This window comes from Colletotrichum graminicola (genome assembly GCF_000149035.1).
Source record: "Colletotrichum graminicola M1.001 genomic scaffold supercont1.53, whole genome shotgun sequence".
NCBI classification, from domain to species: domain Eukaryota; kingdom Fungi; phylum Ascomycota; class Sordariomycetes; order Glomerellales; family Glomerellaceae; genus Colletotrichum; species Colletotrichum graminicola.
In genome coordinates, this window is record NW_007361057.1 from 101,196 (window position 1) to 128,874 (window position 27,679).

A 27,679-nucleotide genomic window follows, 5' to 3' on the forward strand; every position below is an offset into this window, starting at 1 on the left:
GAAAATGTTCATAGTGGCATTTCCCGTATATACCCTCAATTACGCACCATGCGCTTATGCAGGCTGCCTAATTCGCCTCCCTAGTGCCCCCCCCTTTCATGAGTTGGAGATTTCGCCATGCGCCGAGCCAATTCCAATTGAGTTGTGTTCCAGATCACCCCACAAGCGCTGCAACCTACAGCTCTTTTTCCTTCGGCTTCTTCGCCAAAAGGTCCTCGCGACCAGTAGCCGGAGCATCGCCAACAAACTCCTTTCCTCCGTACAGTTCGAAACCCCTGTGGAACACCCATTCCACCGCGTTTTCGACCGGCTCGTCGAAGAGACTCGGTAAGAAGGGTACGACGGCCAGACCGAGGCCGATCGGTGCCCAGGTCCTGATCTTTGGGTTCTTGGCATTCTTGAGCGCTCTCCCCGAGTACTTCACCACGCTGTGGATCGTAAAGGCCGGAAGACCCATACTGGCAATGCTCTGGAATATTGCTCGCTGGACCATGACAGTTCTGTAGTCGTTGAGAGGCGTAACCTTGCCGGCGGGGACAACTTCGCTGGGCGTGGTAGCGTCCGAGACGGCACCCGGCAGTCCCGTGAGCTTCGCTTGACGCGCCGTGAGCTGCAGGTGTGGATTGAGAATGCGCTGGTTGGCCCAGTATGCTTTGTAGCCTTCGTAACTGACATCACCGAGAATATACAGCCATGAGATTCCATATGCAGAACGGACGAGGGCGGGATGCGCGACTGGCCGGAAAGATTCGCCAATGTCGGAGGTGTATGCGACATATCGATGGGCACTCATCAAGATCGTGCGGATGCGGGTGGCGTAGGCAGCATAACGGAGGTTGGACTCGGTGGACTCGGGTGCGCTGTATCCAGTCAACTCAGCATTCAGAGTCCTGTCCCCACGGTCGGCACTCACTACCCGTCCACCAGCTCATCGAAAAAGTTGTCGTCTGAATCCGACTTATCGACTATCTTCTGAAGCGCCTTCGGCAGCTTCTCACGTGGCGGGAGCTTTTCCGGGTCGAAAGTCTTGGCGCCATCCTCCTTTGGCGACTCTTTCGGCTGTTCGGGTGTCTTGTTCTGACTTCTTCCCCACATGTTGGAATTTTGTTGCTATACTTCGTCTGAATGTGATACTGCTCAGAGTAGGAGGTGTTGACACTTTTATGTGTACATGGATGGCGGCAGCGCCGGGGGAGAAGGGGGGGCTCGACGGAGCCTAGGAGGGCGTCCTGCGCGCCGGAAACGCCCGCGGCATGAATCCTCTGACTACGGTTGTGACGTCGGCTTTACTTGGTTGGTTGAGACCAATACCTAAGGTAGCTCGAGCCACAGCAGCATGGATGTAAACCTAGGGTGGGTGTGTGGCGCAGCCATGAAGGTCGGTGGCTTCAATTTCCCGCTGTCTGATGGAACCGTTCTTTCAGCCTGGAAGCTCAGGCATTCACATCGCCAGCTTCCGAACGAATTTCAAGCTCCGACTATCGAGACCCTCGACGAATCTCATCCAACTCCAATTGCCTCCACCCCATCGAACCAATCCCCCCCCCGAAGGCTCGCAAACCCCCTAATACCGCCAAAATGGTTCAGATGTACACTATTGCCGGCCGCCAGATTGGCTCCCACTACGTATGTCGCTCCTTCGAGCGCGCCTACGCTCTCTGCAACCCCCGACTCGGCACCCGAGCATCACAAGGCTAACCTCTTCCGCGCAGCTGGCCATGGGCGTTCTCGCAACCCTCTTCGGCGGCGCTGTTTACGGCACCAGCGGCAGCAAGCCCAAGGCTACCGCCACTCCCCCCATCAACGCTTCCAGCTCCGACGAGGCCGACTTCATCAAGTGCGTCATTTTGCCCGACAAAAGGAGACTCTCCGTCGTCGCCGTGACACCCCCTTTGCTGACAACAAGACAATAGGAAGTTCCTGGACAGCGCAGACAAGGATGAGAAGGCGAAACACTAGAAGGGCGGTTATCGGGCGAGTCATTGGTCTATCGCGACCCAGTGTATTCATAGAGGGCTTGGTTGATGGGAATGAAGACATTTTCTGACCGGCAAAACACAACGACGAAACGTACCGTAAAGGTGACTTGGAGTCGAAATCGAACCGCAATGTTCAAACCCTTTCCAGCGATTGCATGGTATGAGTGCAGACAGGATAAATGAAAGATGGATGACTAGGGGGACCATTCCCAACTTGCATTCAAATGCCCAAGACTCTCGAGTGTCCACGGCAATCCTTTCTGGCCCCAAAACTGCACGATGAATTCCGCTCTATCGACGAGTTCTTTGGTACCATGGAACGTAGTCGAAAGTAGGCTTGCAGTGTGTGGTTATGCCCCAAGAGGACTGTCTTACACCTTCTCACTCGCTCTCCCCAGGATGCAATCGCAAGGCTGGCATTCCAGCTTTATTCAGGCAGCGCAGTAGTTGTTACAAGATGCTGGTGGATGCTGCACATGTTCTCGCCTACTCATTTCCGTACGACGACGGTGTCATAGTGATCTTTGCAAGGTCGCTCTCGGCGGACTGACTTTGACGCTAGGGTTCATATGGCCCGGAAATACTTGATTCAACAGGAATGGAACAAAGGCTTCAGTGACTGAGGTGTTTGATATTGAGCAGTCCATGGTTACAAGTTTGGCGTTATCCCTGAGCCCAGGCTACTGGACAGACTCAGGGACGCAAATTCTAACACCAGGATTAAGTAAAGCTACAGCCCTCGATGTATAAATCTGCAGACAAGACATCACTGACAGCCTTGGTCTTCCACTGACCAGTTATCCGACAGCAAGGGCATCGTCGATACTGACAACGTCTTCAACCTTAAACTGAAGCGTCTACATGCCTACTGGGATGCTAATGTCGATAAATTCCGATGATCAAGATAGAGTTCAGGTTGTTTGGTCAATGCTATTTACAAGTCCCCTATACGCACCAGTGACATGAACGATAGCCGTGCCAAGTCCTGAGCGAAACCTCAGGGTTGTAATGATGAAATACTGGTTAAAGTTAACAGACTGTCAACAGCTCAAACCAGAACTGAAATAATACGCCAAAAAAAAAACATCTACGCTGGCGTCCATTATGGGTAAGCTGGGGTCGCATCGGCCCCAGCCGTGTCGGCAGTCTTACGGAGCGGAGTTTCAGCAGATGCTGCCCCGGAGCACCACTGAAATTCAACCCAAGAATCAAGGTTATAAAAAGACTCATTAGTTGAAGTGAGGAGGCTTCGGAAGAAGTGAAGGTGTATTGGAAGTCTCGGCCTCCTTTCAATCCCATTGGGAGCTCCAGAATTATTTTTTGTTTGCTTTCGCTGAATAAAACCAAGCGTCCACTCAACACCGACACCAACGCAATCATGCGCATTAAGCAAACTTCATCAACAAAATGGCCACAGTGAAGGAGACCGGTATCAAGTTTATTGAGACCCCAGTCAAAGTAAGTCAATTGCGCTCTGCATGAAAGGAACTCACTGGCGTTCACTTTGTCCGTATTACAAAGGCTGACCAGCCATCACAGATAAGGGATCGCCGCGACCTGACACCACCGCCTCAGCACAGCTCGAAAAAGGTAAACTCGACCAATCCCTCGTCCACTTTACTCCGCTACTGATTATATGGATGACGTTAGGGAATTTCGATCATTCAATACGAAGCAGCTCTGGAATTCATTATCGGCCCCAGCCCGACTCACGCCCTCGTCCTGTCATCAGCAGAAGCTTCCGCCAATCCTTTCTTCCATAGCGGATGCATCTACGTTCCCTCGCGCAACGAGTTATGGGCTACTTCCGCACCACTCGCGGCGTCCGACCCCACGCGACCGCCCACGATCCTCATGTCCAAGGTCATTGTGACACACAATTCCGCCAATGACACCCTCACTGCTGAGTGGGCGAAGTTACGCCCGCCGCCAGCGATGCCGATGCCCGCGAGCGGGTGCATTGTCGGTGACGACAGGATGATCTGGTGCTCGCAGGGCACCATGGATCCCGAGACGGGCAGCGTCCTGTTCATGCCTGCCGGCAGACCGCCCCAGGTTGTGGCGTCAACATACTACGGGCGGGACTTCAACTCGCCGCACAGCACCGCAGTCTCATCCCGCGACGAGGGCATCTGGTTCACGGACCCGTGCTGTGGGCATGAGCAGGACTTCCGGAGCCCGCCGCAGCTTCCGCCGCAGATCTATCGATGTGACGCCAAGACGGGCGAGGTTAGGGCCATGGCAGATGGGTTCGTTCGTCCCACAGGAATCGCGATTGATGATGACTCTTCGACGCTATATGTTGCGGATTCTGGAGGTGTCCGAATCGATGGCAGTCTCGACTTGAATCAGTGAGTCCGAGCATGCCGCCTTAAGATTTCTTATCTGGCTAACTCGTCGAGACCACGGAGTATATACGCCTTTGACATGGTGAAGCGGGGTGAAGCCGTCTTTCTCGCTAATAGGCGGACGTTCGCCCTCGCTCGAAGAGGTGCTCCTATGCACCTTATGTGTGAGAACGGCAACGTATGGGCTGCTTGTGGCGATGGGGTTGAGATTTGGAACAGCGGTGGTTCATTGCTTGGTGTGATTCAGGTGCCGGGTAAGTGAGTTGCTTGACATGGATCCATGGCCCCCATAGCTGACCTAGTTTCGTTGTCTAGGCGGTGTTGTGAGCTTCTGTCGTGGGCCTAAATACAGTCTCTACCTCTGCGCAGGACAGAGGCTATGGAAACTTCAGCTTTCAGACAGACAAAGGAATCATTCCGTAGCCGGCAGCCCGGAACTACTATGAAGGGTCTGATCAGAGGTCTAAAGAGCCAATCCGGGAATTTTCTACATTGTATAACCTTGGACACCCGTGATAACTAATGCTATCTCAGACCAATAGTGTATATTCCTGTGTTTCAATGTAAACACCCGCCCTTGAATTTCTTTGTACACCCCAAATTCCTAACTCCTGTGCGTTGTCTTTGCAACATCATGAATATGGGGTCTAAAATTCGTCAAGAGATCGTCCTCTCACTAACTAGGCACACGCTACCGCCAGATGAGCTACCAAAGTTGGGGTTCTCTATTATTAAACCTATTCCAGAGAGCATTTTCTTCAGTTACGGTGTCATCTGTGCAACTCTCACCATTTTCTCGAGTGAAAGCGTTCTAGAGTTGTCCTGGCACTGGTGCTTGCGAACACGTTGAGTGCCCTGTCGTTATGATTAAAAGTAGCTCTTTGATGACGACCATCCAGGCTTCCCTATATTATGACGTCTTCATAGATTGGGAAACCCGTGATGTCTGTGCTTGAGAGGAAAACTGGCACACAATTACCTTCTTCATGGCATGAAATATGCCCATGGCTTATTCATATGAGTCTATCTGTCAATACGTCTACACACACCGAAGTACTGTCACATCTCTCCCACTGCAAGCATGCCTCCGATGGCTGGCATGACATATATCGCAGGGCCAAGCACAACGCCTAGATAAAATGAAGTCTTGATGTTGCGGAAGTATTTTGCAACCAGCCAGTCTATCACTCGCTGCATAAAACTTGCGTTGTCAATGGCGTGCGCTATCGTGCCGTTTGCGGGAATTTTGTACACGCCATAGATCTCAGAGGGGAACACTGCCAGCATTCTGATAAGGAGGCCATAAGTATGCCGAAGGCTAGCCGGCAGAGGATCCAAGCCTTATCGCAGATGGTACTGTGTCCTGGATTCAAGCCGGTCAGAGCGGTAACGAGGACAGCTGGGAACAGCAAGGGAACTGTGGTGACGGCTGGGTATGAGGCGTGGGTTGCTTGACGAGCAAAGTAATCAGGTTGAACAGAGACAATGAACGCATTATAGTCACGCCAAAGGCGGCATACCCGTACCTCTGGAGCTGGTCGCCTTGAGCACGATATACCGTGGTAACACCCCACATGGCCTGCCCCAAATCAAACTGTGCTTTGGTAGTATTGTAACTGCTCCCAAGCTGGATATTTACCGGTCTAGTTGACTGGTCCTTGAGCCCGGAGGCGGTTTTAAAGGCGTGCCTACAGGCACCTCAACCAATATGAACCCCCTGGGCAACACACAAGTCACCTGCATGGTTCAGGACGAGTGTACCTAACGGCCAGCACCGAGAACGTGAGACCGACACCAGGGTGCTGTGGGGGTATCGTACCTGGCATAACCAAAGCAAGATCAGAAAAGATTTGGAAACATTGATGCTTTAGGCGTATGATTGCATACTGGCAAGCTTCTTGCCCTTTGAAAGGTCATCCTCCTCAAGAGCGACTTGATCCACAAGACCTAGAACCTCTGAGTTTCGCCGACGACCATGCATAGCGCGCCGGCCCTGGTGGCCCGGCTGAGTTCGTCGCGTCTGACAGTTCCCGTGCAGACGATGAGCCAGAGGGCAGCTCGCAGGGAGCCTGTAATTGGAAGGAAAAGAGCTGTGATAACAGCGAAGCAGGTGTCAAAAACCGTCCCACCAGGCCGGCTGGGTAGAGTGAAGCCGTGGACAACGTAGTTTGTTGCGTAGGGGATGACAAAGTCGGTCCGGATCGGAGGCGTACGGATGAGTCCTGAGTCACCGTGGCTCACGGTTCCCGGGTGGGTGGAAAGTGTGAGGTTTAGCTTCGAGGGCTTTTTGTTGCCGTTTGAGACATCTTCCTGGACAGTATTAAGGTGCTTGGTGATGAGCCTTGAAGATAGACCCTAGGATGCTGATAGAATGTCGATGTGATCTATACAGAGGTGGAATTCGCGGTCGTCCAATCCTCGAAAAGGGAGCGACTAGAGTCCCGGATTCTGTACCTTGGGCACTCCCAGACGTCCCTGTCTTCACAAGATCACCAACTGAGACGATATCGCCTAGCTCTCTGCGGGGTTTAGTCTCGGAAATGTACCGTCAGTCTGTTAATCCAGGCAGGAGCCGATGAAGCGAGAGAGATGAAGAACTCATCGTCGCAGAGTACACTTGGTTCATGGCAAAGAGAAATATCATTGGTCTTGGCACGGGAAGAAGCAAGGAACGACATTGAAAAAACGCGACGAAATGAGTCTCGAAACAAAGCTCAGCTCAATGTAATAGGCCTGTGTAGTTCCATTGGTCGAAAGTTCAGCAGAGATGGAAACAAGTTCCAGCGTGCATACAGTGGGGGCAGGCAAGACCCTTGTCGAGCTTTATCTTATCAGACAGAACATTGGATCTTAGTCATCAACGCACGCACTCTAATGGGACGCGTCTCAACGCGTCTTGCGCGGGGCATATCAATTTCGCGATATTTCATCCCCATGAGATATTCACAGACCGAGACATAACAATGGCACCTACAGCAACCGCACCTGTTACGATGTCTACCCCCGAGAACTCTGCGAAGCAGAGCGGATTTTCCCCGGCCAAGCGCCACGAGGAATACCAATACCTTGACCTCGTTCGCGAGATCCTCGAGGAGGGCGAGCATCGGCCAGACAGGTAGGCAGGAAGATATCGAGTAGCTACATCGAAGCTGTTGAACTGACCAGGACACTAGAACCGGCACCGGAACGTATTCTATCTTCGCCCCTGCCCCACTCAAGTTCTCTCTCAACAAGAACGGCAAACCTCTCCTTCCCCTCCTCACTACAAAGCGCGTGTTCCTTCGCGCCGTTATTGCCGAGCTGCTGTGGTTCGTCGAGGGCAACACATCTTCTCTGCCGTTGAGCGAGGCGGGCGTCAAGATTTGGGACGGTAACGGTTCGCGTGAGTTCCTTGACAGCGTCGGCCTCTCGCACCGAGAAGTCGGCGATCTCGGCCCTGTCTATGGGTTCCAATGGCGACACTTTGGCGCCGAGTACGTCGACGCCAAGACGGACTACACGGGTCAGGGCGTCGACCAACTTGCCGAGGTTATCCACAAACTCAAGACAAACCCGTACGACCGCCGCATCCTCCTCAGCGCGTGGAACCCCGCGGATCTAAAGAAGATGGCCCTGCCACCATGCCACATGTTTGCGCAGTTCTACGTCTCCTACCCGCGGGCGCGCAGCGCACCCGCCGACGGGGAGAAGCCCAAGGGCCATCTGCACTGTCAGCTGTACCAGCGGTCCTGCGACATGGGCCTCGGAGTGCCTTTCAACATCGCGAGCTACGCGCTGCTGACGCACATGATTGCCCGCGCATGCGACCTCGTCCCCGGCAGCCTGACTCACGTCATGGGCGATGCACACGTCTACGCCGACCACGTTGATGCCCTCAAAGTGCAGTTGGAGCGTGAGCCCAGGGATTTCCCGCTGCTGGAGATCAACAACAGGGAGGCCGGGTGCAGCATTGATGGGTGGAGGGTGGAAGATTTTGTGGTCAAGGGGTACGACCCGCATAAGACGATTGCCATGAAGATGTCCGTGTGAGAGAAAAGGGCACATGCACCTGGGACGGGGACGGTATTTTTGGTCTGATTTCATTGTTGTTGCTCGGCATCATGAGCTTGGATTCGGAGTTGCATTAATGAGGCGCCACACATATTAGCTTGATGGCATGAATATGAAAAGAAGCAGCATTGGGATAAGTGACGAGTTGGCGTGATTGGATTGGACTTGCGAGGCGTCAACAGCGAGTGGCCAAGTCGTGTTTTGTTATTCTGTTCAGTTGTCCATTCATCACTCGTCAGCAACGAGATGCTGGCTATGAGTTGGGATTCTGTACATGATGAGAAGCAATTAATTGATTTAGGCCCGCGTCTCTGGCCTAGCACCGCCTCGACTTAACTTCGTTTACTGGCATTAAGCATAACACATGTTCCGATTCAATTACAAAACCGATATGAAACTTATCCGTATTTGCCAATGGTGATGTGATGCAACCTACGCGAGGAAAGGGTGGGGTGAAGCTTGGGCCAGGAGGGAAAAGGGATGCCCTGCGCACCTGGAAAGTAAGGTAAAGCACCCAATCGCATCTCATTGGATGCATAAACGGGTGACATGCAACCCCCATTGAACTATGTCCCGTACAGTGCTTGGTCACTAAATAGCACTGCCCTCGCTTCGCCTTGCAGCTAAACACTTGCGCCTTCCCACATTTCCCCCCTCGCCCGGCCTGTTTCTTTCCTCTTCTTCCTTAACCCAAGCTACTCCCCCCAACTTCGGATACAACGATTCCTCTCAAAACCGAAAACCCGATTTTGCATCGCGCGCCAAAGCTTGCTCTCCCCATACCGCCCACCCCCGTCTTACACATATTCATAATACCTTAATACCCGGCTTTTTGGGGAGTCAGGTCCCCGTTCGCGCAGACGCAATCGGTCGCACGGCGAAACCGGCCCCTCCTCTCGAATCGAAATGTCGGACCACGATCACACCCAGGACGCACACCACGACACCGCCCACGAACTCCACCACCCGCCGCAGCCAGACGTCCTCCCTGGCGGCCCCGGTCCCGACGGCACCGAGAACCCCATCTCCACCCCGAAGGAACGCTCCTCCCTCTCTCTCGACCAGCGCCGCGCCTTGCGCCGTTGGGCCAACGCGCAGACCATCCGCCCGAGCCACAAGGCCTGCATCGACTGGTTCTACAATCAGTATGGCCAGCACATCTCCCAGTCCACAGTCTCCCACTCCCTGAGTCCAAAGTACTCCCGCCTCGATGGCGACAACCCCCAGCTGAGCGGCTCGCGCTTGCGTTTTGGCAACTGGCCTGACGTCGAAAAGCTCGTCCTGCGCTGGTACCAGCAGGTCCAGGCTACCGGCCGCCATCCGACCAACGAAGAGCTCGGCGAGAAGGCCAAAGCCATCTTCACTGCCCTGCCCCGCTACAAGGAAGAAACGCCCCCCGAGTTCTCCCCCGGCTGGATCCACCGCTTCAAAAAGCGCTATGGCCTGCTCATCCGGCGTCAGCGCCGCCATGGTGACGGCGGCATCAATCCTGCTGAGGACATTGGCTACCTCGCCGACTGCGTCCCGCGTCTGATGGCCCTTTCCGCCGATACCAGCCCCGCCGCCATCCGCGAGGCCATCCTCCGCTCCATTGGCGTCGAGACGAGTCTCCAGGTCTGCGCTCTCGTGCGCGACGAGGTCCTGCGCCGCTTGAGCGGCGGCCCTGGCGGCGGCGCTTCCGCGAACCCGATCTCTCCCTCTGCAACGGTACACACACCCGACCACCACAGCGCCGACACGAGCATGGTTCCGCCCCCGGGCAACGACACCCCCATGTATGGCGACGAGGACCCAGACATTGCGCTTCAGAACGCGCTGCGCCAGCTGCAGCAGGAGGAGGCTGAGGCCGAGGTTACGGCGGCGGCGGCAAGGGAGGAGCGGGAACAGCGTGAGCGCGCGCAGGGCACCGCGGCTGCCGCCCTCGCGACACCCGCCGTCCAGAGGGCCACATCTACGGCCTCGCGGTTCATCCCCTCGACTCCCGAGCTGAATCTCACGCCCATTAGGAATGACGATCCGGTCTCCGTCAACGAGCGGCCCTTGCGTTGTCCCTTCTGCGTGAATCAGAGGATGCTCCGGACCATTAAGGAGGCAGTCGAGCACATGTCTACTCACGTTGTTGTTTCTTGATTGCCCCGCAACCTTTTCAATAAAGGAGCCTAGTGATGGGGAAGCAAGGCAGAAGAGGGAAAAAAAAAAGAAGGATGGACAGAAAGTAATACCCACGTACCACACTATAGTTAGAGTTCACGTCTCGGAGCCGTGGCTGAGCTGTGCGGAAGGTTCCATACGATGATGGCAACGGCAACTCTCCGCTTCAAAGGCTTTTTATATTTTCTTCACTAATCACACACCGGGGGGGGGGATTGTCAACATCCAAGGCATGGCTCAGTTGTTGAGGAGGTGCATGTACGTTCTTATGAGGAAAGAGAGCTTGTTGTTTGGTAGCTTGTAACAATCGCACCGGCCAAATGTTCTGGGTGCTTGCTTGCATGAGACGCCCAACGCTTGTATACTGCTGGGCTTGCGGCGACTGGTTTCCGTCCTCCCTGTTTTACTTCTTTTTTGGGGGGGGGGGGGGGGGGCGCGGGGGGTCTATTTACATGGCAGTCGGTCATATGAGTGTCGATCTGCGGACTCGAAAGAGGATGTTCATCATACGTCATTTATACACCAAGGGGCACGCGCGCGCTCTGCATGTTGTGGTGACTTGTCTTGATTCATCTCTCGCTCGAGTACGGGGAACCGAACCCGGTCATTGTCCATTTGCCTGATTTCATTCGAATCGTCCACACCAGTTAGGCTCGTCATCATTAGACCTCGAACCTTCCTCCTTGTCGTGCACGCCGCACCGTCTGGCAAAGTCGGGAAATAGGAACCCTTTCTGAGAATAAGTCTCACGCTAAAAAATAAGATAAAACGACAGGCCAGACCCTTCGTCTGGCCGAAAAACGCCCACCAATGTACCCTTCCGTATCCTCATGGTGGAAACAAATCCATCTTGCGTCTTTTGAGAAACTGTTGGGACAGATAGAAACCCCCGAGGGCTGTATCAATAGTTTTTCCCCCGTCGTCAACGTCAATAGCCATCGAGGAAATCGTAAAGTAGGGGCCGACTAAAGGCCAAAGAAGGAAGGGGTAAAAAGGGAGCGTAGCCGCTTGTGCGAAGGAAAGTCGATCCACTGGCATCATGGTCGTATATCGAGTCCAGCTACTAGGAGAAAACAATATAGAAGTGAAAATCAGCCATCGCCCGTGCAACAAAACGGGGAATGGTAATGCGTCGCATGCGCTGGGAATCATGAAGTAATAATGCAATAGCGGTTGGGGTATGCTTTTATCTCGCAAGTGGCAGGTAGAAACGATCTGGAAACGGTCGAAGGCGGGCGTTGCCGCGGCATGCCGTGCCTTAAACTTGCTCCACATATAGCAGGAGCTTCTCGTTCCTTTGCAGGGCATAATCAAGGTCGTTGTCGCTCATCAAGTTGGGCTTGTCGCCGGTCGGCTCATCTTTGTAGAAGAGTTGGATCTCTTCACCATCGGCAATCTTGAGCCTGTCCACAATCTTGTCGTAGAGTTGCTGGAATTGGATGTCTGTCGGAACTCGGATAGCAATTAGATCACCGTTGAAGTAAAGTTTAATCTTCATGGCCTGTCCTTGGCCGATACCGGGCGTAGGGGGCGGCTGGGATTGGGACAGCGACGATGGCTGTCGGTTCATGCCCGGTTGGCCCATTGCCCGTTGCTGCTGCTGTGGTGCAGCAGACAGGCCACTGTACCCGTTGCCGTTCAGGTTGTTCTTGGACGACTGCCGCGATGCCGCATCTGCTGGCGACTCGGTTGATGACGGCTGTGAGCCACCTGATAGTCGGTATTCGTCGTTGGGCGCATTCGGGTCGATTTCATAATCGCCCTCCCTAGGTGCGAAAAATTGTTTGACAAGGGTACATCTTGCGATGTAGGCCGGCTGCGCAAGGAGGTTCTTGACATAGGCGTCCAAGTTGTGAAGGCGACCCTCAGTGATGGCATCGGTAACGTAGTTGACCGGACCTGGCATGTATGGGAGAGTGCGCTTCTGCGTCCCGGTGTTGCCTGCCTCGTCCGGAAACTCGGTCAGTAGGGCGATTTGGAAGTCATAAAAATCTTCGTAGTATCTGGACAGCTCCCAGTGACGGCCATCCTCAAGCACTGCCTCGATGACGAACCAGTACTTGTCCTCAGCGAAGCAGTATCTCGGAATACGGGCCGAAATAGGTGCGTACAGCTGTGACGCTGGCTTGGCGTAAGGACTGGCCTGACCACCAGCCTGCTGAGAGGTCCGCTGATAGACAGCCTGCTGCTGCTGCTGTTGTTGTTGTTGTTGTAGTTGCTGCTGCTGCTGCTGCTGCTGCTGCTGCTGTTGTCCGGGAATGTGTTAGTTCGCAATCGCGGGCTAGGGGGATTGGGGGGCGGGCTCACGTAGTTGTTGCCGTTTTGCGAACTTGTGCGACTGCCTTGTTGAATGCTCATGCGCTCCATGCCTTGCTCGATAGATCCTTGCTGCGGCGGTGCACCGTTGTCGAACTTGCCCAGCGTAATGCTACTATTCTTGTAATCGGCCGCCATTTTCTTCCATTCCTCAACTTTTGGAATGCCCGCTTTCTTGATGGCGTTCGAGGCGTCTCCAACAGCGGTGTCCGTGGCCATGTCGCGGATCTCAACGAAGGAAACTGGAATCAAACCAGGTCCGCCGAGTCTACCGATGGGCTTGGCGACAAACCATTCGGGGTTGGACTGCGCGATGACGATGATGGCCTCGCCGGCCTTGGCCTCCAATTCGTCGGCCCGTTCTGCTACAAAGTCGTACATAACGATGCCATACACCATGGCGCCGCCCCTACTTCCGGTCCGGGACATGCGCTGAGTCAGGGGCGGCGATTGCAAGGCCCCAGGAGGCGGCGCAGCTTCGGCATAGCCGGAGTCGTGATCAGGGTTTTTGGAGATTGTGGGAGACATGGTTGGCGGCCGGGGGATGGCGCCGCCGTCGGACTGACCACTATCTCTCTCGGTTCGGCCCAAGGCTTGGAAGAAGGCAACAGGCACGAGGCCTCGGGCGTCGGGCAGCGCAGGGTTGCATGCTTCGTACCAATCGGCATCGTTTTCTCGGCCGATGACGTGGAAGAAGTCACCTCGGGAGAAGCTCAGTTCCTGGCCGGATTGAGCTTCATAATCGTAGAGGGCTCGGATGACCTGACGGAGGAGTGGTCAGCGAAGGTGCGATTGCGCTGATGTCAGGACCCCGCCATGGGAGCCCCGGAGGCGCATGAGGCTGGGGCTCAACATACCTTTTTGGGGGGGACGATGGCGACAGCGGACTTGGGGGCAATGTTGATCTTGGCGTTGTCCTTTTCGCCTTTGATGGACCGGCGGAGGGCCTGGAGAAGTTGAGGCATGGTCAGCAAGTGGTCGGAAAACCGATTTCTGGTAATCGAGTCGCGATTCATTGTGGATACAGGCTCAGGCGCATGCGGGGTTGTTCGTGGGATAGAAGCGGGATACGCGCAGAGTGAGATGCTACAAAGGCAGAGGACAACAAAGCGCAATTTGTGCAGGAATGTCTCAAGGTCAAGCTGCGATGCTTGCAGCAGAGAGTCGCAAGTGCACGTAGTGATGCTGTGCGCGCGCGCGCACGCAACTGTTCACTGCTAGGGAAAGAGGGAGGGGGACTGGAAGGGCAGGAGGAGGGGAAGGGGAGGGAAGGGAGAGAGGAAGAGGGAGGCAGCGCAAAGTACAGCAGCAGGTACCAAAAAAAGGGTGGTTCACGAACCTTCATCTTGTGTGACGATCCTCTCTCTCTTTGGGGGAGGGTAGCTGCAGACTCTGACAAGAGAGTGAGATACGATGCTTCAATAAGAAAGTGGTGATGGAGAGACGGGTAACCCTGTGGCACCACGGGAGAGTTGAGTTGAGAGCGTCGATGGGGGAAGATAGGTATGGAAAAGCTCCTTCCGAAAGGTAAGGCAAGGTGTGATTGGGCACCCGACAGGGATAGGGGCGTGGACCTGTGCGACTATGGCAGACGGGGGGCAGTGCAGTCGTCTTCTTCTTGTCTTGTGTTGCTACTTGGGACGAATCGATGGCGGTCGCAGCTGTCGTAGCGGCGTGGCGTGGCGGTTGTTGCAATTGCGGTGCAGTGCCGACTGACCAAGAGGAAGAAAAGCGGGATGCTCAGATTGGAGCGGGAAAGCGTCAGGCGGTGTTGTTGCTTTATTTTAATTTTCCGTTTTTTTTTCCCCTTCTCTCTTTGAACGATGAAGGAGGGGGTGATTATGGTTGGACTGGGACCGGGACCAGGCTGATGCCAGTGCGGATTGGAAGGGGAGAGGGGCAGTATGATTGATGACTGACTAGGGCGCACTTTCCTTCTGATTACGTTCCTTCCTGAATTGTGGTGGCCGTTGGGCTTTCTGAGAAGGAAGCAGCGGGCTCGACGTCAGGTATGAGAGGTAGGTCCGGTGCTCAGGCCCTTCCTTCCTTTCCTGGTCTTGAGTGGGTGGTGTAGAAACGGCCTTGTTGTTGTTGTCGTTGTCGTCGTCGTCGTCGTCCTGATTGTTGTACTCGGTGCAAGACTTCTTCCCTTGGATACCGCTTACAGCTCCTTTTCTTTTTTTCCCCCTCCCTTTTTCTTCCCTCTCTAACACGCTTTTACCAGGTAAATAATGGTTCCTGTACGTCCTTTAGAACTCCTCGTTTATTGGAAGGGCGCAGGGGAAGGACGGGAGAAAAAGCTAGTCGTCGACAACTGTTGGCTGGCCGATGAATGGGTTCGTGACCGATCTCTCCCTGGCTTTCTTATTTGGTTGACTCGGAGGATGGGTTGCCTGTATTGTCTTCTCTACCTCGCTCTCTTTTCGGCCTCCGAGACAGGGTGGGTGGCCCGCTAATCAACTCGAGCTACACAGGACTCAACGGAAGTCGCAGGGGTCTCGATATCTCAGTTGGCAAAGGCGCACAACTCGTCGTCGCTCCTACGTCAATGACTGTCGTCCAAGGCCAAATATTGCTTTCGACTACTCGGCAAAGTGCAAAGATTGCGCTGGATTGCGGCGGGCAGGTTATGAGTGACCTGGAGGGGTGAGGGGAGGTAAGGGAGATGGCGCAAAGGCAGAAGACGTGGATGGGCGAGGGTAGAAAAGGCTCCTTCGCTCAGACCCAAAGCATCTGCCCAATGTAGGTACCTAGGTACGGGGGGGGAGGGGCACCGCACATGCATGCACACCACACATGCTCCAACGCCCGGGATACAGACCCATTTCCCAGCAGGGCAGACGAGGGTCCCCGACATCCTGGCCTACACCCGTCTGCCCAGTCTGTTCGTCCACTGGGCGTGGGTGGGTAAATTACGCTAGGGTTACCGGTGGGTGTCCTGCCCTCCAACGAGGGTGTGCAGAGCCTTAGTGCAGATTACTGCGGATCATGGTATTTGCTGCGACGTCCAAGTGGATGAGAGAGTGGTGGTGCTTGGGGATGGATGGTGCCCTGCTGCTACTGTCGCCGGGCTGTGTGAGACTGGCTGAGATTTCCATGTCTAGGGAGTGTTTCTTTTTCATCCTTTTTGATCCTTTCAAATTCTCAAGCATGTTTCGACTTCACATCGGTTCATGTGGGTGTCCCTCTCCCACTACCTGTCTCTGTCTCTCTGTCTTGCAGCTACACCAGCTTGCACTCGTCACCTACACAACTGAGGTTAGACCAGCCATCTAGCGGTCATCGCTCTATCCGGTAACGCAGCAACAGGACATGTGGGGAGGCGCCCGTTCGTGACATGGCATTTGACGGACCCGGATGTGGGACAGACAGGCTGCAGTTCACAGGCACGGGAACTAACCACCTAAGGTACGAACCGGGCGCTGTGCGAAACTACCTATCTAGGTAGTTGGTTATCTAGGTATGTAGGTAGGTAGGTGCCTACGTATCCGTACACTACACTACATACAGAGGACGTGGTGAGTGGTAGGAGTAGCGACGGCAGCAGCGTGTCCTCGGAAGGAAAGCTTAATTATGTACCTACCAGCTACTGTAGTGCGACGAATCGAAACGCACTGTCCGAAGGAAATCAGAAACAGAGGGACGACCCATCTACCACCCAAAGTATCTATCTACCTAGGTGCCTGACGTAAAGCTACAACAACGCAGCACCGCTATTGGTCTCCGAGTGGACAAACTGGTCAGTCGAATATCCATCCTTCCCTCGGCCATGCCCGACGAAGAGCTCTTCGCTTGCAGCGTGGATACGCCGGAGTTCGGGTAGGTACCACCCGCGAGCTTACCAGTTATATCCTGCAGCTACATGTCGCGCCTTCATCCTCTTCCTCAAGCCGCATGCCGGTGGCTGCAGCGGCTCGGAGCCAAAGCAACTGGCGCAACCATGGGGCCAGGAAGTCCAAGAGGTCTGACAGCGACTGATGGCCGCGACAAGCCAACAGCAGCTTGATGGGATTTGATCAACCGGGGGCCTCGGTGACGACAGCGCCTGTATGATTGATTGGTAGAAGCGCCAAAAGGAACTCGCAGGCAATCAAGGCACGTCCGCCACCATGTATAGTCAAGCTGGCCAGTGAGTGCACAACGAGCTGCTCTTGGATGACCAGTCCTTCGCGTGCGACAACTAGCTTGGTCGATAGACCCGTCACTCTCTTCCACAAGAATGGCTAAGAAGGCTGTCAAACGGAACCACTGTCGGCCATCAACGCCAATCTAATATCCCAAGTACCAGGACGTGCAGAAGGTGGATGGATGCTGGACTGGCCCAGGGCCATGAATTAATAATATGTGTCGGACTGTACCCAGTCCCCTCCCTGGAGTGTATGTACCCCCCAAGGTTGCACAGCCTGTGCCGCTGTCTTCCTGGACGCGCACATGGCAGGATCTCCGCTTTAGAAGAAAGAGAAAGAAAAAAACACGGACCTGCTTCTTTCCACCAACACCCTCCCCCTCTTGACTGATATTGACCTTGCACGCCCCTACGCGAAACAATAGTATGCGGTGCAGTACAGCCAATGGCAACAGCCTTTGCGCTTTTGACACTTGCAACTGCATGAACTTGCCCTTTTTCCGAACCAGCGAATCCCCTCTAATGGGGAGTTGATCGGCCATCTTCAAGCTGGCAGTACGACCCAGGGCTGGGGAAGAATCAGGACTCGGCGCGGCATCTTATCGATTAACGCAGAGAATCTTCCATTCCCTGGTGATCTTGAGCAATGCGGGCGGTAGGGATATCCTGTGCCCATCCATCTATCGGCCACACTCTAGCAGATTTATTGCTTATTGCTCAGCAGGTTCAGGCAAATGCATCTTCTGCGGAACCCCTGCAGGCGGCGGACCCCGGACGGTACGTGCCATTAATATTCCTTCGGACCCATTGAGTTCCAGCCTAACGAGTGCAACGGTCTAGGTGCCACCTCACTTCGACGCGGTCGAACCTCGCCACACGGAACCCATTCCCCGGCAGCCTGTAGTTAGGACCGCCGGGTCTCCGATGTGACGTGGGCGATTATTTCAATACCATACATAGCGTCTTGCACTCGTCGCTTTGTTCCCACTCACGAAGGGCCTCTCGTGTATTGGCAACCGTACAAGAGGCATTTTTGGTCCCAGCCACTTCCCAGTATGATGTACCCAAGGCCGTTTGGAACGCGGGGTCGATTTTCCACCGAGACTCGAACCACAAAGAGTCAGGAAAACATGGCAAATACCCCGACCCATGGTACAAGGGTCTCGCGGATCCATCCAGTACGATCCGCGCCAAGCCAGGCTCGCGAATCTTTTGGATGTCGTCCCCAACTGGTTATGCCAACATTGTCAGACCACCAGGTTGTCCTTCAACTTCAACTCATTATGCGCATTCACACGTCAGTCTTCACTGGCGAGGCGGTTCGAAACTCAATCGAGGTTGCTCTCGGAAGGGTGTGGCAGTCTCGCCCTACCGTTCGTTGATGACTTGAACCCCCCTGGACTGGCCTAGCGCTCACACTAGCAGCAACAACTTGCGAGGATTTCAAAGCCTAGGCCAGGCTAGAATGTTTTCCTGGCCAATTGATCCGCACAAGTTGCCTGTACCTGCTTACGCGCCAGCGCGTCGATTCAACAAATTGGCGCGCGCATCTACAATATCGAGCCTCGACTGGTTTGGCAGTCGAATCGCAATCGACGACGGAAGAGAGAAAATCACCATTTGCTGTGTGTGGTTGTGTACCATCCTTCCCGGGTCTGGCTTTGGTCCGTCTGCCAGGGTTCGCGGCGTTGTACCTTGCGTGGGAGCGTGTTGAGGATGACTTCATCCACGGATTTCCTGCACTCCGGCGCATCTCCCATTCCATCCCAGCTTTCTGACGCTTCGAATAAATTGCTGCTTTCTCCATTTCCCCACCCTCGCACTTGGAGGTCAGTGGCGCCACCGGCTTCGTCTAGCTTGGAGAGATGCCCTAAGCTGGCGCATAGAACCCTGCCAGCGTCCCGTTTCAGCGGGACCGTTCAGGAACCATATCCCGGCATCTTTCTGACCTTCGCTCATGGGCGATGATGGCAGGGCTGGAAAAGACCTTGATGTATTAGGTACGTCGCTCTGCCGTTCCTGCTGATCACAAGTCATAGCTCGCCTATCATTCGTAGGAAGACACTGCGGCTAAGAGACTGCGGCCAAGAGACCGATGGCAGCATATAGCGGGAAGTAGCTTGCAGGCATACGTGATCCAAGACGTCCTGCAGTTTCTTGTTTTCCATTATGCCGGACAGTGGATTCATGGTCATGGATACGCGGACACGCTGGCAGCAGAGCCTTGAGTTACCGTGCGACTCGTTGACAAACATTTTTAGAGGCTTCAAGATGCTGCATTTCCCGGGGAATATACTGCAACAGCCCGTGGTACTGCCTACGTTGTCCATTTCATGCGAAACCCATTCCTGTTCACGGGAGACAATGCGTTAGAGACACCGACCCCGGTAGCAAGGCTTTGATTCCGGAGTCAAGCCAACCCGTCGTTTGGCTCTTTCTGCTAGCTTGGATATGCGGGACAGGCACGCAGGTTCAAGCTTTACCTCATGCCGCAACTGGGCTCGGATCCAGCCCGTCCCGTCTGCGTGCACGACGTAACTTGAAACTCGACATCCCATGTCTCCTGAAACGGGGCAGAGTTGAAGATCATCGCCAATGAGAAGCCGACAATGAGCACCCATTCCTTGGGGATGTCGAAGATTCACCGACTCCTAGTCTCCTAGGTACGATGGCGAGGAACCCCAAGTCCGTGGGTGCTGATCTTCAGGTCGGGGTCACCTTAATTTGGGGTACCATGGCCAAACGCGAGACCTGTCAGTCTCGATTCTTGATGAAGATTCATGGATGACGTGGGGGTAAAAGGAAGTCTACTGTTGGGTTCCCTGCCGGAGCTTGTGATCTGTACCTACTACGTACGTACAGGTACTACTCTGCAGCGCTGTCTGGCGGGGGCACATTGATAGCATGATAACTCTGGCGTTGGTAACTCTATCGAGGGCGGGATCTCCTATACACATGCATATATCCTCGTACCATCACGCATCTCCCAGCAGGGTAGGTCAATGGTGTCATTTGACAGAGCAAGACCAGCAGACAGCTCTATCTTGGGCTAAATGGGTAAGGTCTATTTGTATAGTCATCTCACAGACCATGATGTAAGCACCACCGAGAAAAGCCGGTAGCCTTGGCTGAGTTCCCTAAGCATCAGGCCGAAACATCCATCAAGAAGCAACCGGCATACGGTTTACCGTCCACACCCACCTACCACCCCGTAGCGCCGATCTATGGGTGCCCGCCCACCCAGGTTCTGCAAAAGATGCCCAACCTGTCTTGAACAGTAAACATAAAAATAAAAATAAAACAAAAGACTCGGCCGGAAAGCCCCAGCTCTCAAGGCGCGGCCGCCCGCCATATTGCAGTGAGCAGCTGTCTTGGCACAAGGGGTTGGGAGTGTTCTGCATGCTGCCCCCCTTCTCCCGTTCGGAATACCACATTAGGTACCATCTCGCGGCATCGTCTCCTCCAAAAGGGGACCTCCGGCTTTCGACCCTGCCGGCCCTCGCTTCGGAGTGGCGAATCGCGGCGGCCCCTCCCGCCGGGCACATCCTGCGCCCCCGGTCGAACAAAGTGCGCATGGCTCGGATTTGGCATGTGTCCAGACGAGCCAGCCAATGGCTGGGACGTGCGCAAGACTTTCTAGTGCCCGGGATAAGGAGATATGCGACCTTGTCTTTGACGGGCTGAGCATATCACTGCCGAGCCTAAGAGGTTGCAAGTCATTGTTCTTTGCCACGCGGACTATAGCCACGAACATAGTGATCGACACGTCATGCTAGTTCAAGCACAATTTTGGAGCGGGTGACTCGATAGGCTCCCATCAGCCTTCCCCCTTTGGGGAAAACTCGTGAACTTCGAATCGTCAATGGCTGGCCTTTGTGAGACCGGCTGCCCCGTAACCATGCTGGCTCCCGCCGCCGTGGGACAGGTTTGCCTGTCATACGAGCTGGGGGTTCGCTTCCGCATTGCGTTGCAGCAAAACACACTATCCACGAGTCACGACACCACCGTGCCTCGGCACCGTCAGGGGGGCTCAAGAGCCTCCTACTCGAGCTTCATCGAAACTCAGCTCAACCCCCACTTTCCAGCCTCTTCCCTCACCTCGCTGCAAGGGACCTGATGACCAAGCGCAGGCTGGGATGACGGCGCAACTACAACTCGCCCGAAGCTCGCTTTCTCCCTCCCTGCGGCCCTAGCGCTGATGGGCAGCCGTGCGTGCAGTCGTGGGCAGAGTGATGTTCACGGACGGCGTGGTGGCGATTCCGAAAAGGGTTCGTTCATGATAAATGGCCAGGTTAATGGTCCGTTTATACGGATACTACGGGACGGGATGTGACCGAGTACACCGACATATGTCGTCCAGGCCTCGCGGACGCGCTGGGAGAAGCAGATAACCCCCCGCACCAACCGTCTTTCCCGGAGTTCGATTCCCATATGCATGCGGCTACAAACACTGCATGTTCCCATTGCGAGACTGCGGAGACTTGAGAATCGGAGACTCGGCAGGCACAGCCTGTCGACTTTGTCGAGCTGTTGCCTTCGAGCATCTCAATAACCGCCCGTCTTGGAGGGCCGCCATGTCAGTACGAGCCTTAGGCGACATAAGTCGTAGCAGAGAGGTACGGTAGGGCTTGTCTTCATCCGCTATACCACATGGTCCTTTCGTGGTCTCACCTCATGTGGTAGCGAGCCGCGGCCAAATGGGCCCAGGGATCGATCGTGGATTGAGACTTGATGCGGCAGATCTTTAGGACCCAGCTGCTCTCCATCGCCATTGGGAAACAATCGGACGGGGAAGGCTACCGTCCCTGTCTTAACTGAAGACATCTCAAAGCCGCAGTCCTGCTTTGCCATCACCGCGCAGTGGACGTCAATGGATTGGGGCCCTACATACAAACCTCGCTGTACGTAGAGGTGAATAATGAAAAGTGTTCCTATGCGCTCTTCCCAGACCGAAGCATCGTGGGATACATATAAGCAGATGCAAGAAATAACCTCTCTTCCCGCGTAGGGCCCATAGACGTAGTTCCTCCCATCATGGCGTGTAGGCTTGCTAGAAACACAGAATACACAGGACTCGAGGAGCATGTGCCTTCCCGTAAATCCAGTGCAAGTTCTATGTATCCCGCAAAAAGGACTCCTGTCCAGTGACGTTCAACATCTGGCATTTCCCGCGGCATGCGTCATGTAATAACGGACCATTTGCATGGCATACACATTGCAGGCACTGGCATCATGGCATGCGCAGAGTGGAGCTGGCAAAGGTCCACCCTCAGAAGATAGCAAAAGTAAGGATTCAGCTGGGTCACCACAGACCAGTCGCCGTTATGCTGCATAAGACAGACGGAAGCAGATCTTTTTTGGAGGTAAACGACGCATATGCAAACGTCCACAAGAGACCCGGCGCCAGACTCCAGTCGCCTTCTATTCCTGAACTGGCAAATAAGCCCACATGTTTTCTGCTCCAACGCCATCCTGTTGCCTGCACGCTGACAGAGCCAGCGGGTATCAGGACGAAAAGCCCCCAGAGCCAAAGATCGGCTTTAAGCCGACGACATCGGTCATCACCGGCAGCACCAACACCGTTTTCTGCATTTTCCGCGGTAGTTTGATTGCTCCTCACAAGCCCCCGAAAAGCATCATGCTGTTTGAAGCTGTGGGTAAGCGACCAGAGCCGTCAGAAGAGACAAAGAGGTGGAAAGTAATGATTCGTAAGCTCGTAACCATGAATGGTAGTGAACGTCTTCGAAGGGCGAAGGGGGATGCAAGGTGAAAAAGGCGCAAATGCTGTGACAAAGTCGAGAGGGGAACAAAACAAGAGAAATAAAGTCTACGAAGAAAAGGTCTACCGAAGCACACAGGCTTCGGAGAAAGGCGTGGAGGATTCGGGGAAGGGAGGCCACTCGCGGGGCCTGGAGTCGGCGGCGGGAAATGGTTAGAGGGTGTAAAGCATGTTGCGATGAGAGAAGAGAGATGATGAGCAGCTCATATCTGGCCTTTGATGTCAACCTTGCGGAAAGCCTCGGATCTCGCAGATTCGAACAGCGCCCCGGCTTTGCCGGTCAAGAGAGCAATGTACTCTTGTCGTTCTTCGAGTAGATGCTGACCGTTGTAATCAACAATGAACTGAGCCGCATCAACGTCGGACTCGAAGCCGAGTTCCTCTGTGATGAACCGTAACTTTACGTCTGGCTTGTACCTATAGGGAAGAAGGTTAGCGATCGCTGGCTGACTGTTGGTGAGCTTGGGGGTACGTACGCTTTGCAAATATTGCACAAGGCAGCAAGACGCTCACGAACGACGAACATGTCCATGAGGTATGCCCCCATATTGGGAGTGTCGAGGTAAAGCTGGAAGAACTTATGGTAGTTTCCCAAGGCAAGAGCGGAACGCACCGCAAGCGCGTGCTTGATGGGTCGCTCCTCCTTTTCTGCTGCGGTTAGATCTGCCAAGGCATCATTGAGGCCTGTACGGTTGGCGGTATGGATAAAATACAAAATGCGATAGGCCTTGAACTCGATGGGGTTCCCTTTCAGTCCCTTTGCGTACAGAGTACGCAGCTGGGTTTGGCACTGATTATACTCACCAAGGTCCCCCTTCTCTAAGGCGATGCGAGCGTGGAGCTCGTACACGGACACTGTGAAGTCGTTCTTGATGCGTTGGACTGTCAGGTCTTGACGCATGGATTTCAGCTGATCGCAGATGTAAGAGTAATTGCCCTCCTTCTTCCACTTCTTCTTGAGTAGATCCATCGTCTTATGGAGGACGCGCTCCGGACGGACCTGGGAAGGAACGGGGGGAGCGGTCAAACGCAAGTAGCGCTTCTCCAGTGTCTCGCTGGTGCCGACGACAGGGCCATCAGAGGGCGGAGGGCTGGGCGAGCGGTATGACGACTTGTAGCCGCCATCGAAGCGGCGTTGACGCTTCTCCAACTGCTTCTGGAACTTACTTGACTTTGGCAGAGGCTCGTCGAGGCTAGCGCGTTTATCGGGCGAGGCGAAGGTGATACGGTCTTCCAGAGCGTTGGATCGGTTGTTGTTAGTAGTTCGCCAAGGCACAGTAGAAGACTTCTCATCCGGGGTAAAATCAGACGACTTCCGCTTCTTGGGGTTGGCCGATGGGGTGTTGTCATATCGCGATACAAAGGGAGACGCAACATGCATGGATGAGTTGAACTGGGACTGGCGCTCGTTTTTGATCAAAGCGGCAGGGAAGGGCATTTTCTCCCAATCGGTGGACTCGAGAGTGCCGTTCTCCATGTGTTGCGAAATGGTGTCCTTCAACTTGGCTTCAATATCGGGGCGAGACACGGACGGATCCATATTGCTAGGCAGAAAGGACTTTTGGACATATTCTCGGACGGAGGGAGGCCATTCGACCTTACGTGTGGGCGGCACAGGAGGCGCCGAAGCGTTCTGGTCTAAGGGAGCAGCGACCATAGGCGACGGCGCCGCTGTGTAGGCAGGTGCGGGTGGGGGAGGATACTGGCCGAAACTTTGTCGAGCCTGAACTGCGGTATATGCTGGATCTGAAGGACATGGGTCAGCAACCTTGCCGGAGACAGCGTGAGGCTGCCGGGAGAACTTACTGGGGGGGTAAGCATAGTTGGCAGGAGGAGCGCCGTAGGCGATGCCTGGCGGTGGCGCTGGGGGCCAGCTGGTGGGCATCATGGTGACAAGTCGGTGACGGGCTCAACGGTGATTCTGAATCGGGGATTAGTTTGAAAGGGTTACAGGATATATCTATTAACCGGTTGGTTGGTAGATGGCTGCCTGTGGATGTCGGTGTCGGTGGCAGTGTTATGGAGGTTGCAGGTGATGGAGGGAAAAGACGGAAGGGTTGAAGTGAGGTTGGGGAGAATCCGTGAAAGGCGGTGGAATCCATGGTGGCCCGTGTGCGGTATTTGAGGGCAAAATTGCGGAGATGTGCCCCAAAGGGTGCCCTCGTGGCCCGCAGCCTGTCACCACTACCTATCTAAGGTACGTACCTAGGCATCTTATGAAGGTAGACACACAACCGTGCTTGACCAAGGGGCGCTAACGCTAAATCGGGGCTATCGCTGCAGTGGGTCGACGGCATCCCACTTTGGGCTGGGCTGGCTTCCCGTGGGGCAGGCTGCCGTGTCGGCAGTGAGATAACGCCATTCGTCAGGTTTAGCTGGCTTCAAGAACACTCCCTTCGTGCTTCAGGAACGCTCGTGTGTTATCCAAATTTCTCTTTGCTTCTCTCCGCGTCTTCCTGTGCTGGAGAAACCATCTGTGTTTACAAAAAATGCGCGATCACTGAATCAGCTGCGAACTCGGCTTGCAACCCTCAATCCCGCCCGGGACCGTCACTCGACATATGCGACGACTCGCAGCCACCAACTCACCCCCTCAATCAATTCAGAACCGCCAACTCACGTCCTGTGCAAGCGAACTTCGACACCCCTGGGAGCACTTCTGAACAGATATGACGGATGTTTTTAAAACACATCGACCTCACGACCGCTCTCCGGCCTTCCTACTTACCGGATGAAGTATTGTTGTTCGTTCAGGACAATGTTGGGCTTTATGAGGGGTAAGGATAACGATCCTGGACCTGTCTTGGGTTTCTGTGGCAGCTAGCTGATACGAGGCGTTGCTCTTCAGAAAGTTCAAGCTCCCTCAACAACAAAATGGTCAGGTCTACCTGACCTCTCACCGAATTTGTTACGTCGATAAGGACGAGCCGCGTAAGCACTCTGTCGCCCTAGATCTCAAAGATATCGATCGGTACGAATTCTACTCCGGGTTCCTCAAGTCTTCTGCGAAGATCACCCTGATACCTAAACCGCTGAAGCGCTCGTCGCTACAGACAAGAGCGTCCGCGATATCATCTCCCGGGAGACCTGGCGCTGGGTCTCCAGCTCGATCCGACAGCCCTTATCGACCGCCTCCCGAACCGGCGAGCGCTGCCACCTGGGTCTGCACCATTTGCAGCTTTTCCAACCCAGTACCGTCCAACTTTGACCCGACGACGGCCAACATCCATACTCCTTTACCGCCATGCCTTGCTTGTGGCATCAAACCGACGTTAGCCCACGTGCTAAAGGCCTCCATCTCCAACGCGACCAGTCGTACCCCGGTGGCCCCGTCGAGCCCCACAGTCAGCTCTCTGACGACGCACCCGCGATCTACGTCGACTAGACCAGATGACACAGGGTCCCTGCCCCCGTGGCCCGCCGCTTCGAACATCAACGGCGGCCCGCAGAAGCCTGCTGATCCGAGCGCGACCTTCCAGTGCCCCCGATGCACGTTTTTGAACCATCCCTCTCTGCTTTCATGCGAGATGTGCGGGGCGTCTCTGATATCGCAAGACCTCTCCCAAACAAAACCGCACGAGCAGGCGCAACGAACAGAGTCGCCAGGGCCGGTCTCGAACTCGCTCGCGCCGGGCCAGGATACTGCCGAGAACATAAAGATTTCCTTCCGCGGCGGCGGGGAAAAGATATTCTACGAGCGACTGAAAGGGGCCTTGACTCAGAGGAAGTGGCTGCTGCAGGGGGCGCCGCCCGTCCCCAAGAGCAACCGGACGATTGACGACAATGGTGCCATAGTACGGACGCCCTCGACCGCTCCCGAGCGTCCCAAGGGTGTTGGTATCGCCGGGTTGGAGCAGCGCGGGCTTGACATGCGCAAGAATAATGAGGTGATGATCGGCAGCGCTTTTGAGGACCTGGACGCCCTCATGGCGTCGGCGAAGGAGATCGTGGCCCTTGCCGAGCGTTTCGCAAGACAGAACGGCGGAAGCGGCGCCGAGGCCAACGCACTCTTGGCCGAGTCGGCAAGCCAGCTCGGGCTTGTGACCACCAAGGACATTGTTGGCGGCAGCAGCTCCGAGAGCTTGTACCTGTCTGAACTGTCAAGGAACCTGGCAGAGTTTCTCACGGACGATGCTCGTGGCGTCCTGAAGAAGGCCGGCGGAATCATTAACCTGGTCGACCTGTGGGCCATGTTCAACCGTGCCCGGGGCGGCGTCGAGCTCGTAAGCCCCATGGATTTTGAGAAGGCTGCGCAGATGTGGGAGAGGCTCAAGCTCCCCGTCCGGCTGCGCAAATTCAAGAGCGGCGTGCTGGTCGTCCAGAGCAGCGAGCGCACCGACGAGACGACGATCAAGGCACTGGTCTCCTGGCTGGACGACCTGCACGAGTTCCCGCCAGAGAAGGAGCTGGCGTGGGACTGGCGACAGTTTGGCCGCGGCGTGACGGCGCGGGACGCGGCTGAGCGGTTCGGCTGGAGTATCGGCGTGGCCGAGGAGGAGCTGGAGATGGCGGAGGAGAGGGGGGTGCTCTGTCGCGAGGACGGCATCGAGGGCCTCAAGTTCTGGAAGAACTACATTGACACGGGGGACACGAACCACCGCAGGCGCAGGAAGCATCGCGAAGAGGACGAGGTGATCAGGGCGCTACGGGAGAGCGGGCTGATGTGAGGATTAACGCCGAAAACTTGGATATCTATCTCATTGCCCTTTGCTGGTGTGACTGCAGACATTAAGCGCATTACTATTCTACAAGTGTGTGTGTATCTGTGTGTGTGTGCTTCTTGTGTGTGATGCCCCGAATATCGGATCGCGGTACATCGTCTATAGAAGATTGCCCAGTTCTTTAACCCGGCGGCTGGGTCGTGACCGCCTCCCAGGTACCACTCTACTGAATGCCCTCCCCATTTGAGAAGGGGGAACCAACAAACCAA

General features: G+C 54.9%; 8 protein-coding genes across 8 annotated transcripts; 5 read left to right on the plus strand and 3 right to left on the minus strand.

Annotated features, from left to right (window-relative positions):
* Nucleotides 1–175: 175 nt before the first annotated feature.
* On the minus strand, nt 176–1,095 carry GLRG_09857 (uncharacterized protein; the record flags this gene model as incomplete). The annotated part of the gene is made up of 2 exons (XM_008100542.1): nt 176–860; nt 914–1,095. 2 exons carry the CDS (start codon nt 1,093–1,095, stop codon nt 176–178), a joined length of 867 nt encoding a protein of 288 aa, XP_008098733.1.
* Nucleotides 1,096–1,578: 483 nt separating this feature from the next.
* Nucleotides 1,579–1,959, plus strand: GLRG_09858 (uncharacterized protein; the record flags this gene model as incomplete). The annotated part of the gene is made up of 3 exons (XM_008100543.1): nt 1,579–1,626; nt 1,713–1,837; nt 1,914–1,959. 3 exons carry the CDS (start codon nt 1,579–1,581, stop codon nt 1,957–1,959), a joined length of 219 nt encoding a protein of 72 aa, XP_008098734.1.
* Nucleotides 1,960–3,386: 1,427 nt separating this feature from the next.
* Nucleotides 3,387–4,773, plus strand: GLRG_09859 (uncharacterized protein; the record flags this gene model as incomplete). The annotated part of the gene is made up of 5 exons (XM_008100544.1): nt 3,387–3,437; nt 3,519–3,569; nt 3,630–4,330; nt 4,382–4,581; nt 4,643–4,773. 5 exons carry the CDS (start codon nt 3,387–3,389, stop codon nt 4,771–4,773), a joined length of 1,134 nt encoding a protein of 377 aa, XP_008098735.1.
* A 2,547-nt stretch (nt 4,774–7,320) lies between these two features.
* GLRG_09860 (thymidylate synthase) lies at nt 7,321–8,356 on the plus strand (the record flags this gene model as incomplete). Its single annotated transcript, XM_008100545.1, has 2 exons — nt 7,321–7,442; nt 7,501–8,356. 2 exons carry the CDS (start codon nt 7,321–7,323, stop codon nt 8,354–8,356), a joined length of 978 nt encoding a protein of 325 aa, XP_008098736.1.
* Nucleotides 8,357–9,283: 927 nt separating this feature from the next.
* GLRG_09861 (centromere binding protein B) lies at nt 9,284–10,507 on the plus strand (the record flags this gene model as incomplete). Its single annotated transcript, XM_008100546.1, has 1 exon — nt 9,284–10,507. The coding sequence occupies one exon, from the start codon at nt 9,284–9,286 to the stop codon at nt 10,505–10,507; it is 1,224 nt and encodes a 407-aa protein (XP_008098737.1).
* Nucleotides 10,508–11,786: 1,279 nt separating this feature from the next.
* GLRG_09862 (SH3 domain-containing protein) lies at nt 11,787–13,809 on the minus strand (the record flags this gene model as incomplete). The annotated part of the gene is made up of 3 exons (XM_008100547.1): nt 11,787–12,773; nt 12,836–13,606; nt 13,702–13,809. The coding sequence occupies 3 exons, from the start codon at nt 13,807–13,809 to the stop codon at nt 11,787–11,789; spliced, it is 1,866 nt and encodes a 621-aa protein (XP_008098738.1).
* Nucleotides 13,810–22,952: 9,143 nt separating this feature from the next.
* On the minus strand, nt 22,953–24,637 carry GLRG_09863 (GANP/Nin1/mts3/eIF-3 p25 family protein; the record flags this gene model as incomplete). Its single annotated transcript, XM_008100548.1, has 3 exons — nt 22,953–23,166; nt 23,226–24,495; nt 24,556–24,637. 3 exons carry the CDS (start codon nt 24,635–24,637, stop codon nt 22,953–22,955), a joined length of 1,566 nt encoding a protein of 521 aa, XP_008098739.1.
* Nucleotides 24,638–25,425: 788 nt separating this feature from the next.
* GLRG_09864 (EAP30/Vps36 family protein) lies at nt 25,426–27,416 on the plus strand (the record flags this gene model as incomplete). Its single annotated transcript, XM_008100549.1, has 2 exons — nt 25,426–25,526; nt 25,598–27,416. 2 exons carry the CDS (start codon nt 25,426–25,428, stop codon nt 27,414–27,416), a joined length of 1,920 nt encoding a protein of 639 aa, XP_008098740.1.
* Nucleotides 27,417–27,679: the final 263 nt, after the last annotated feature.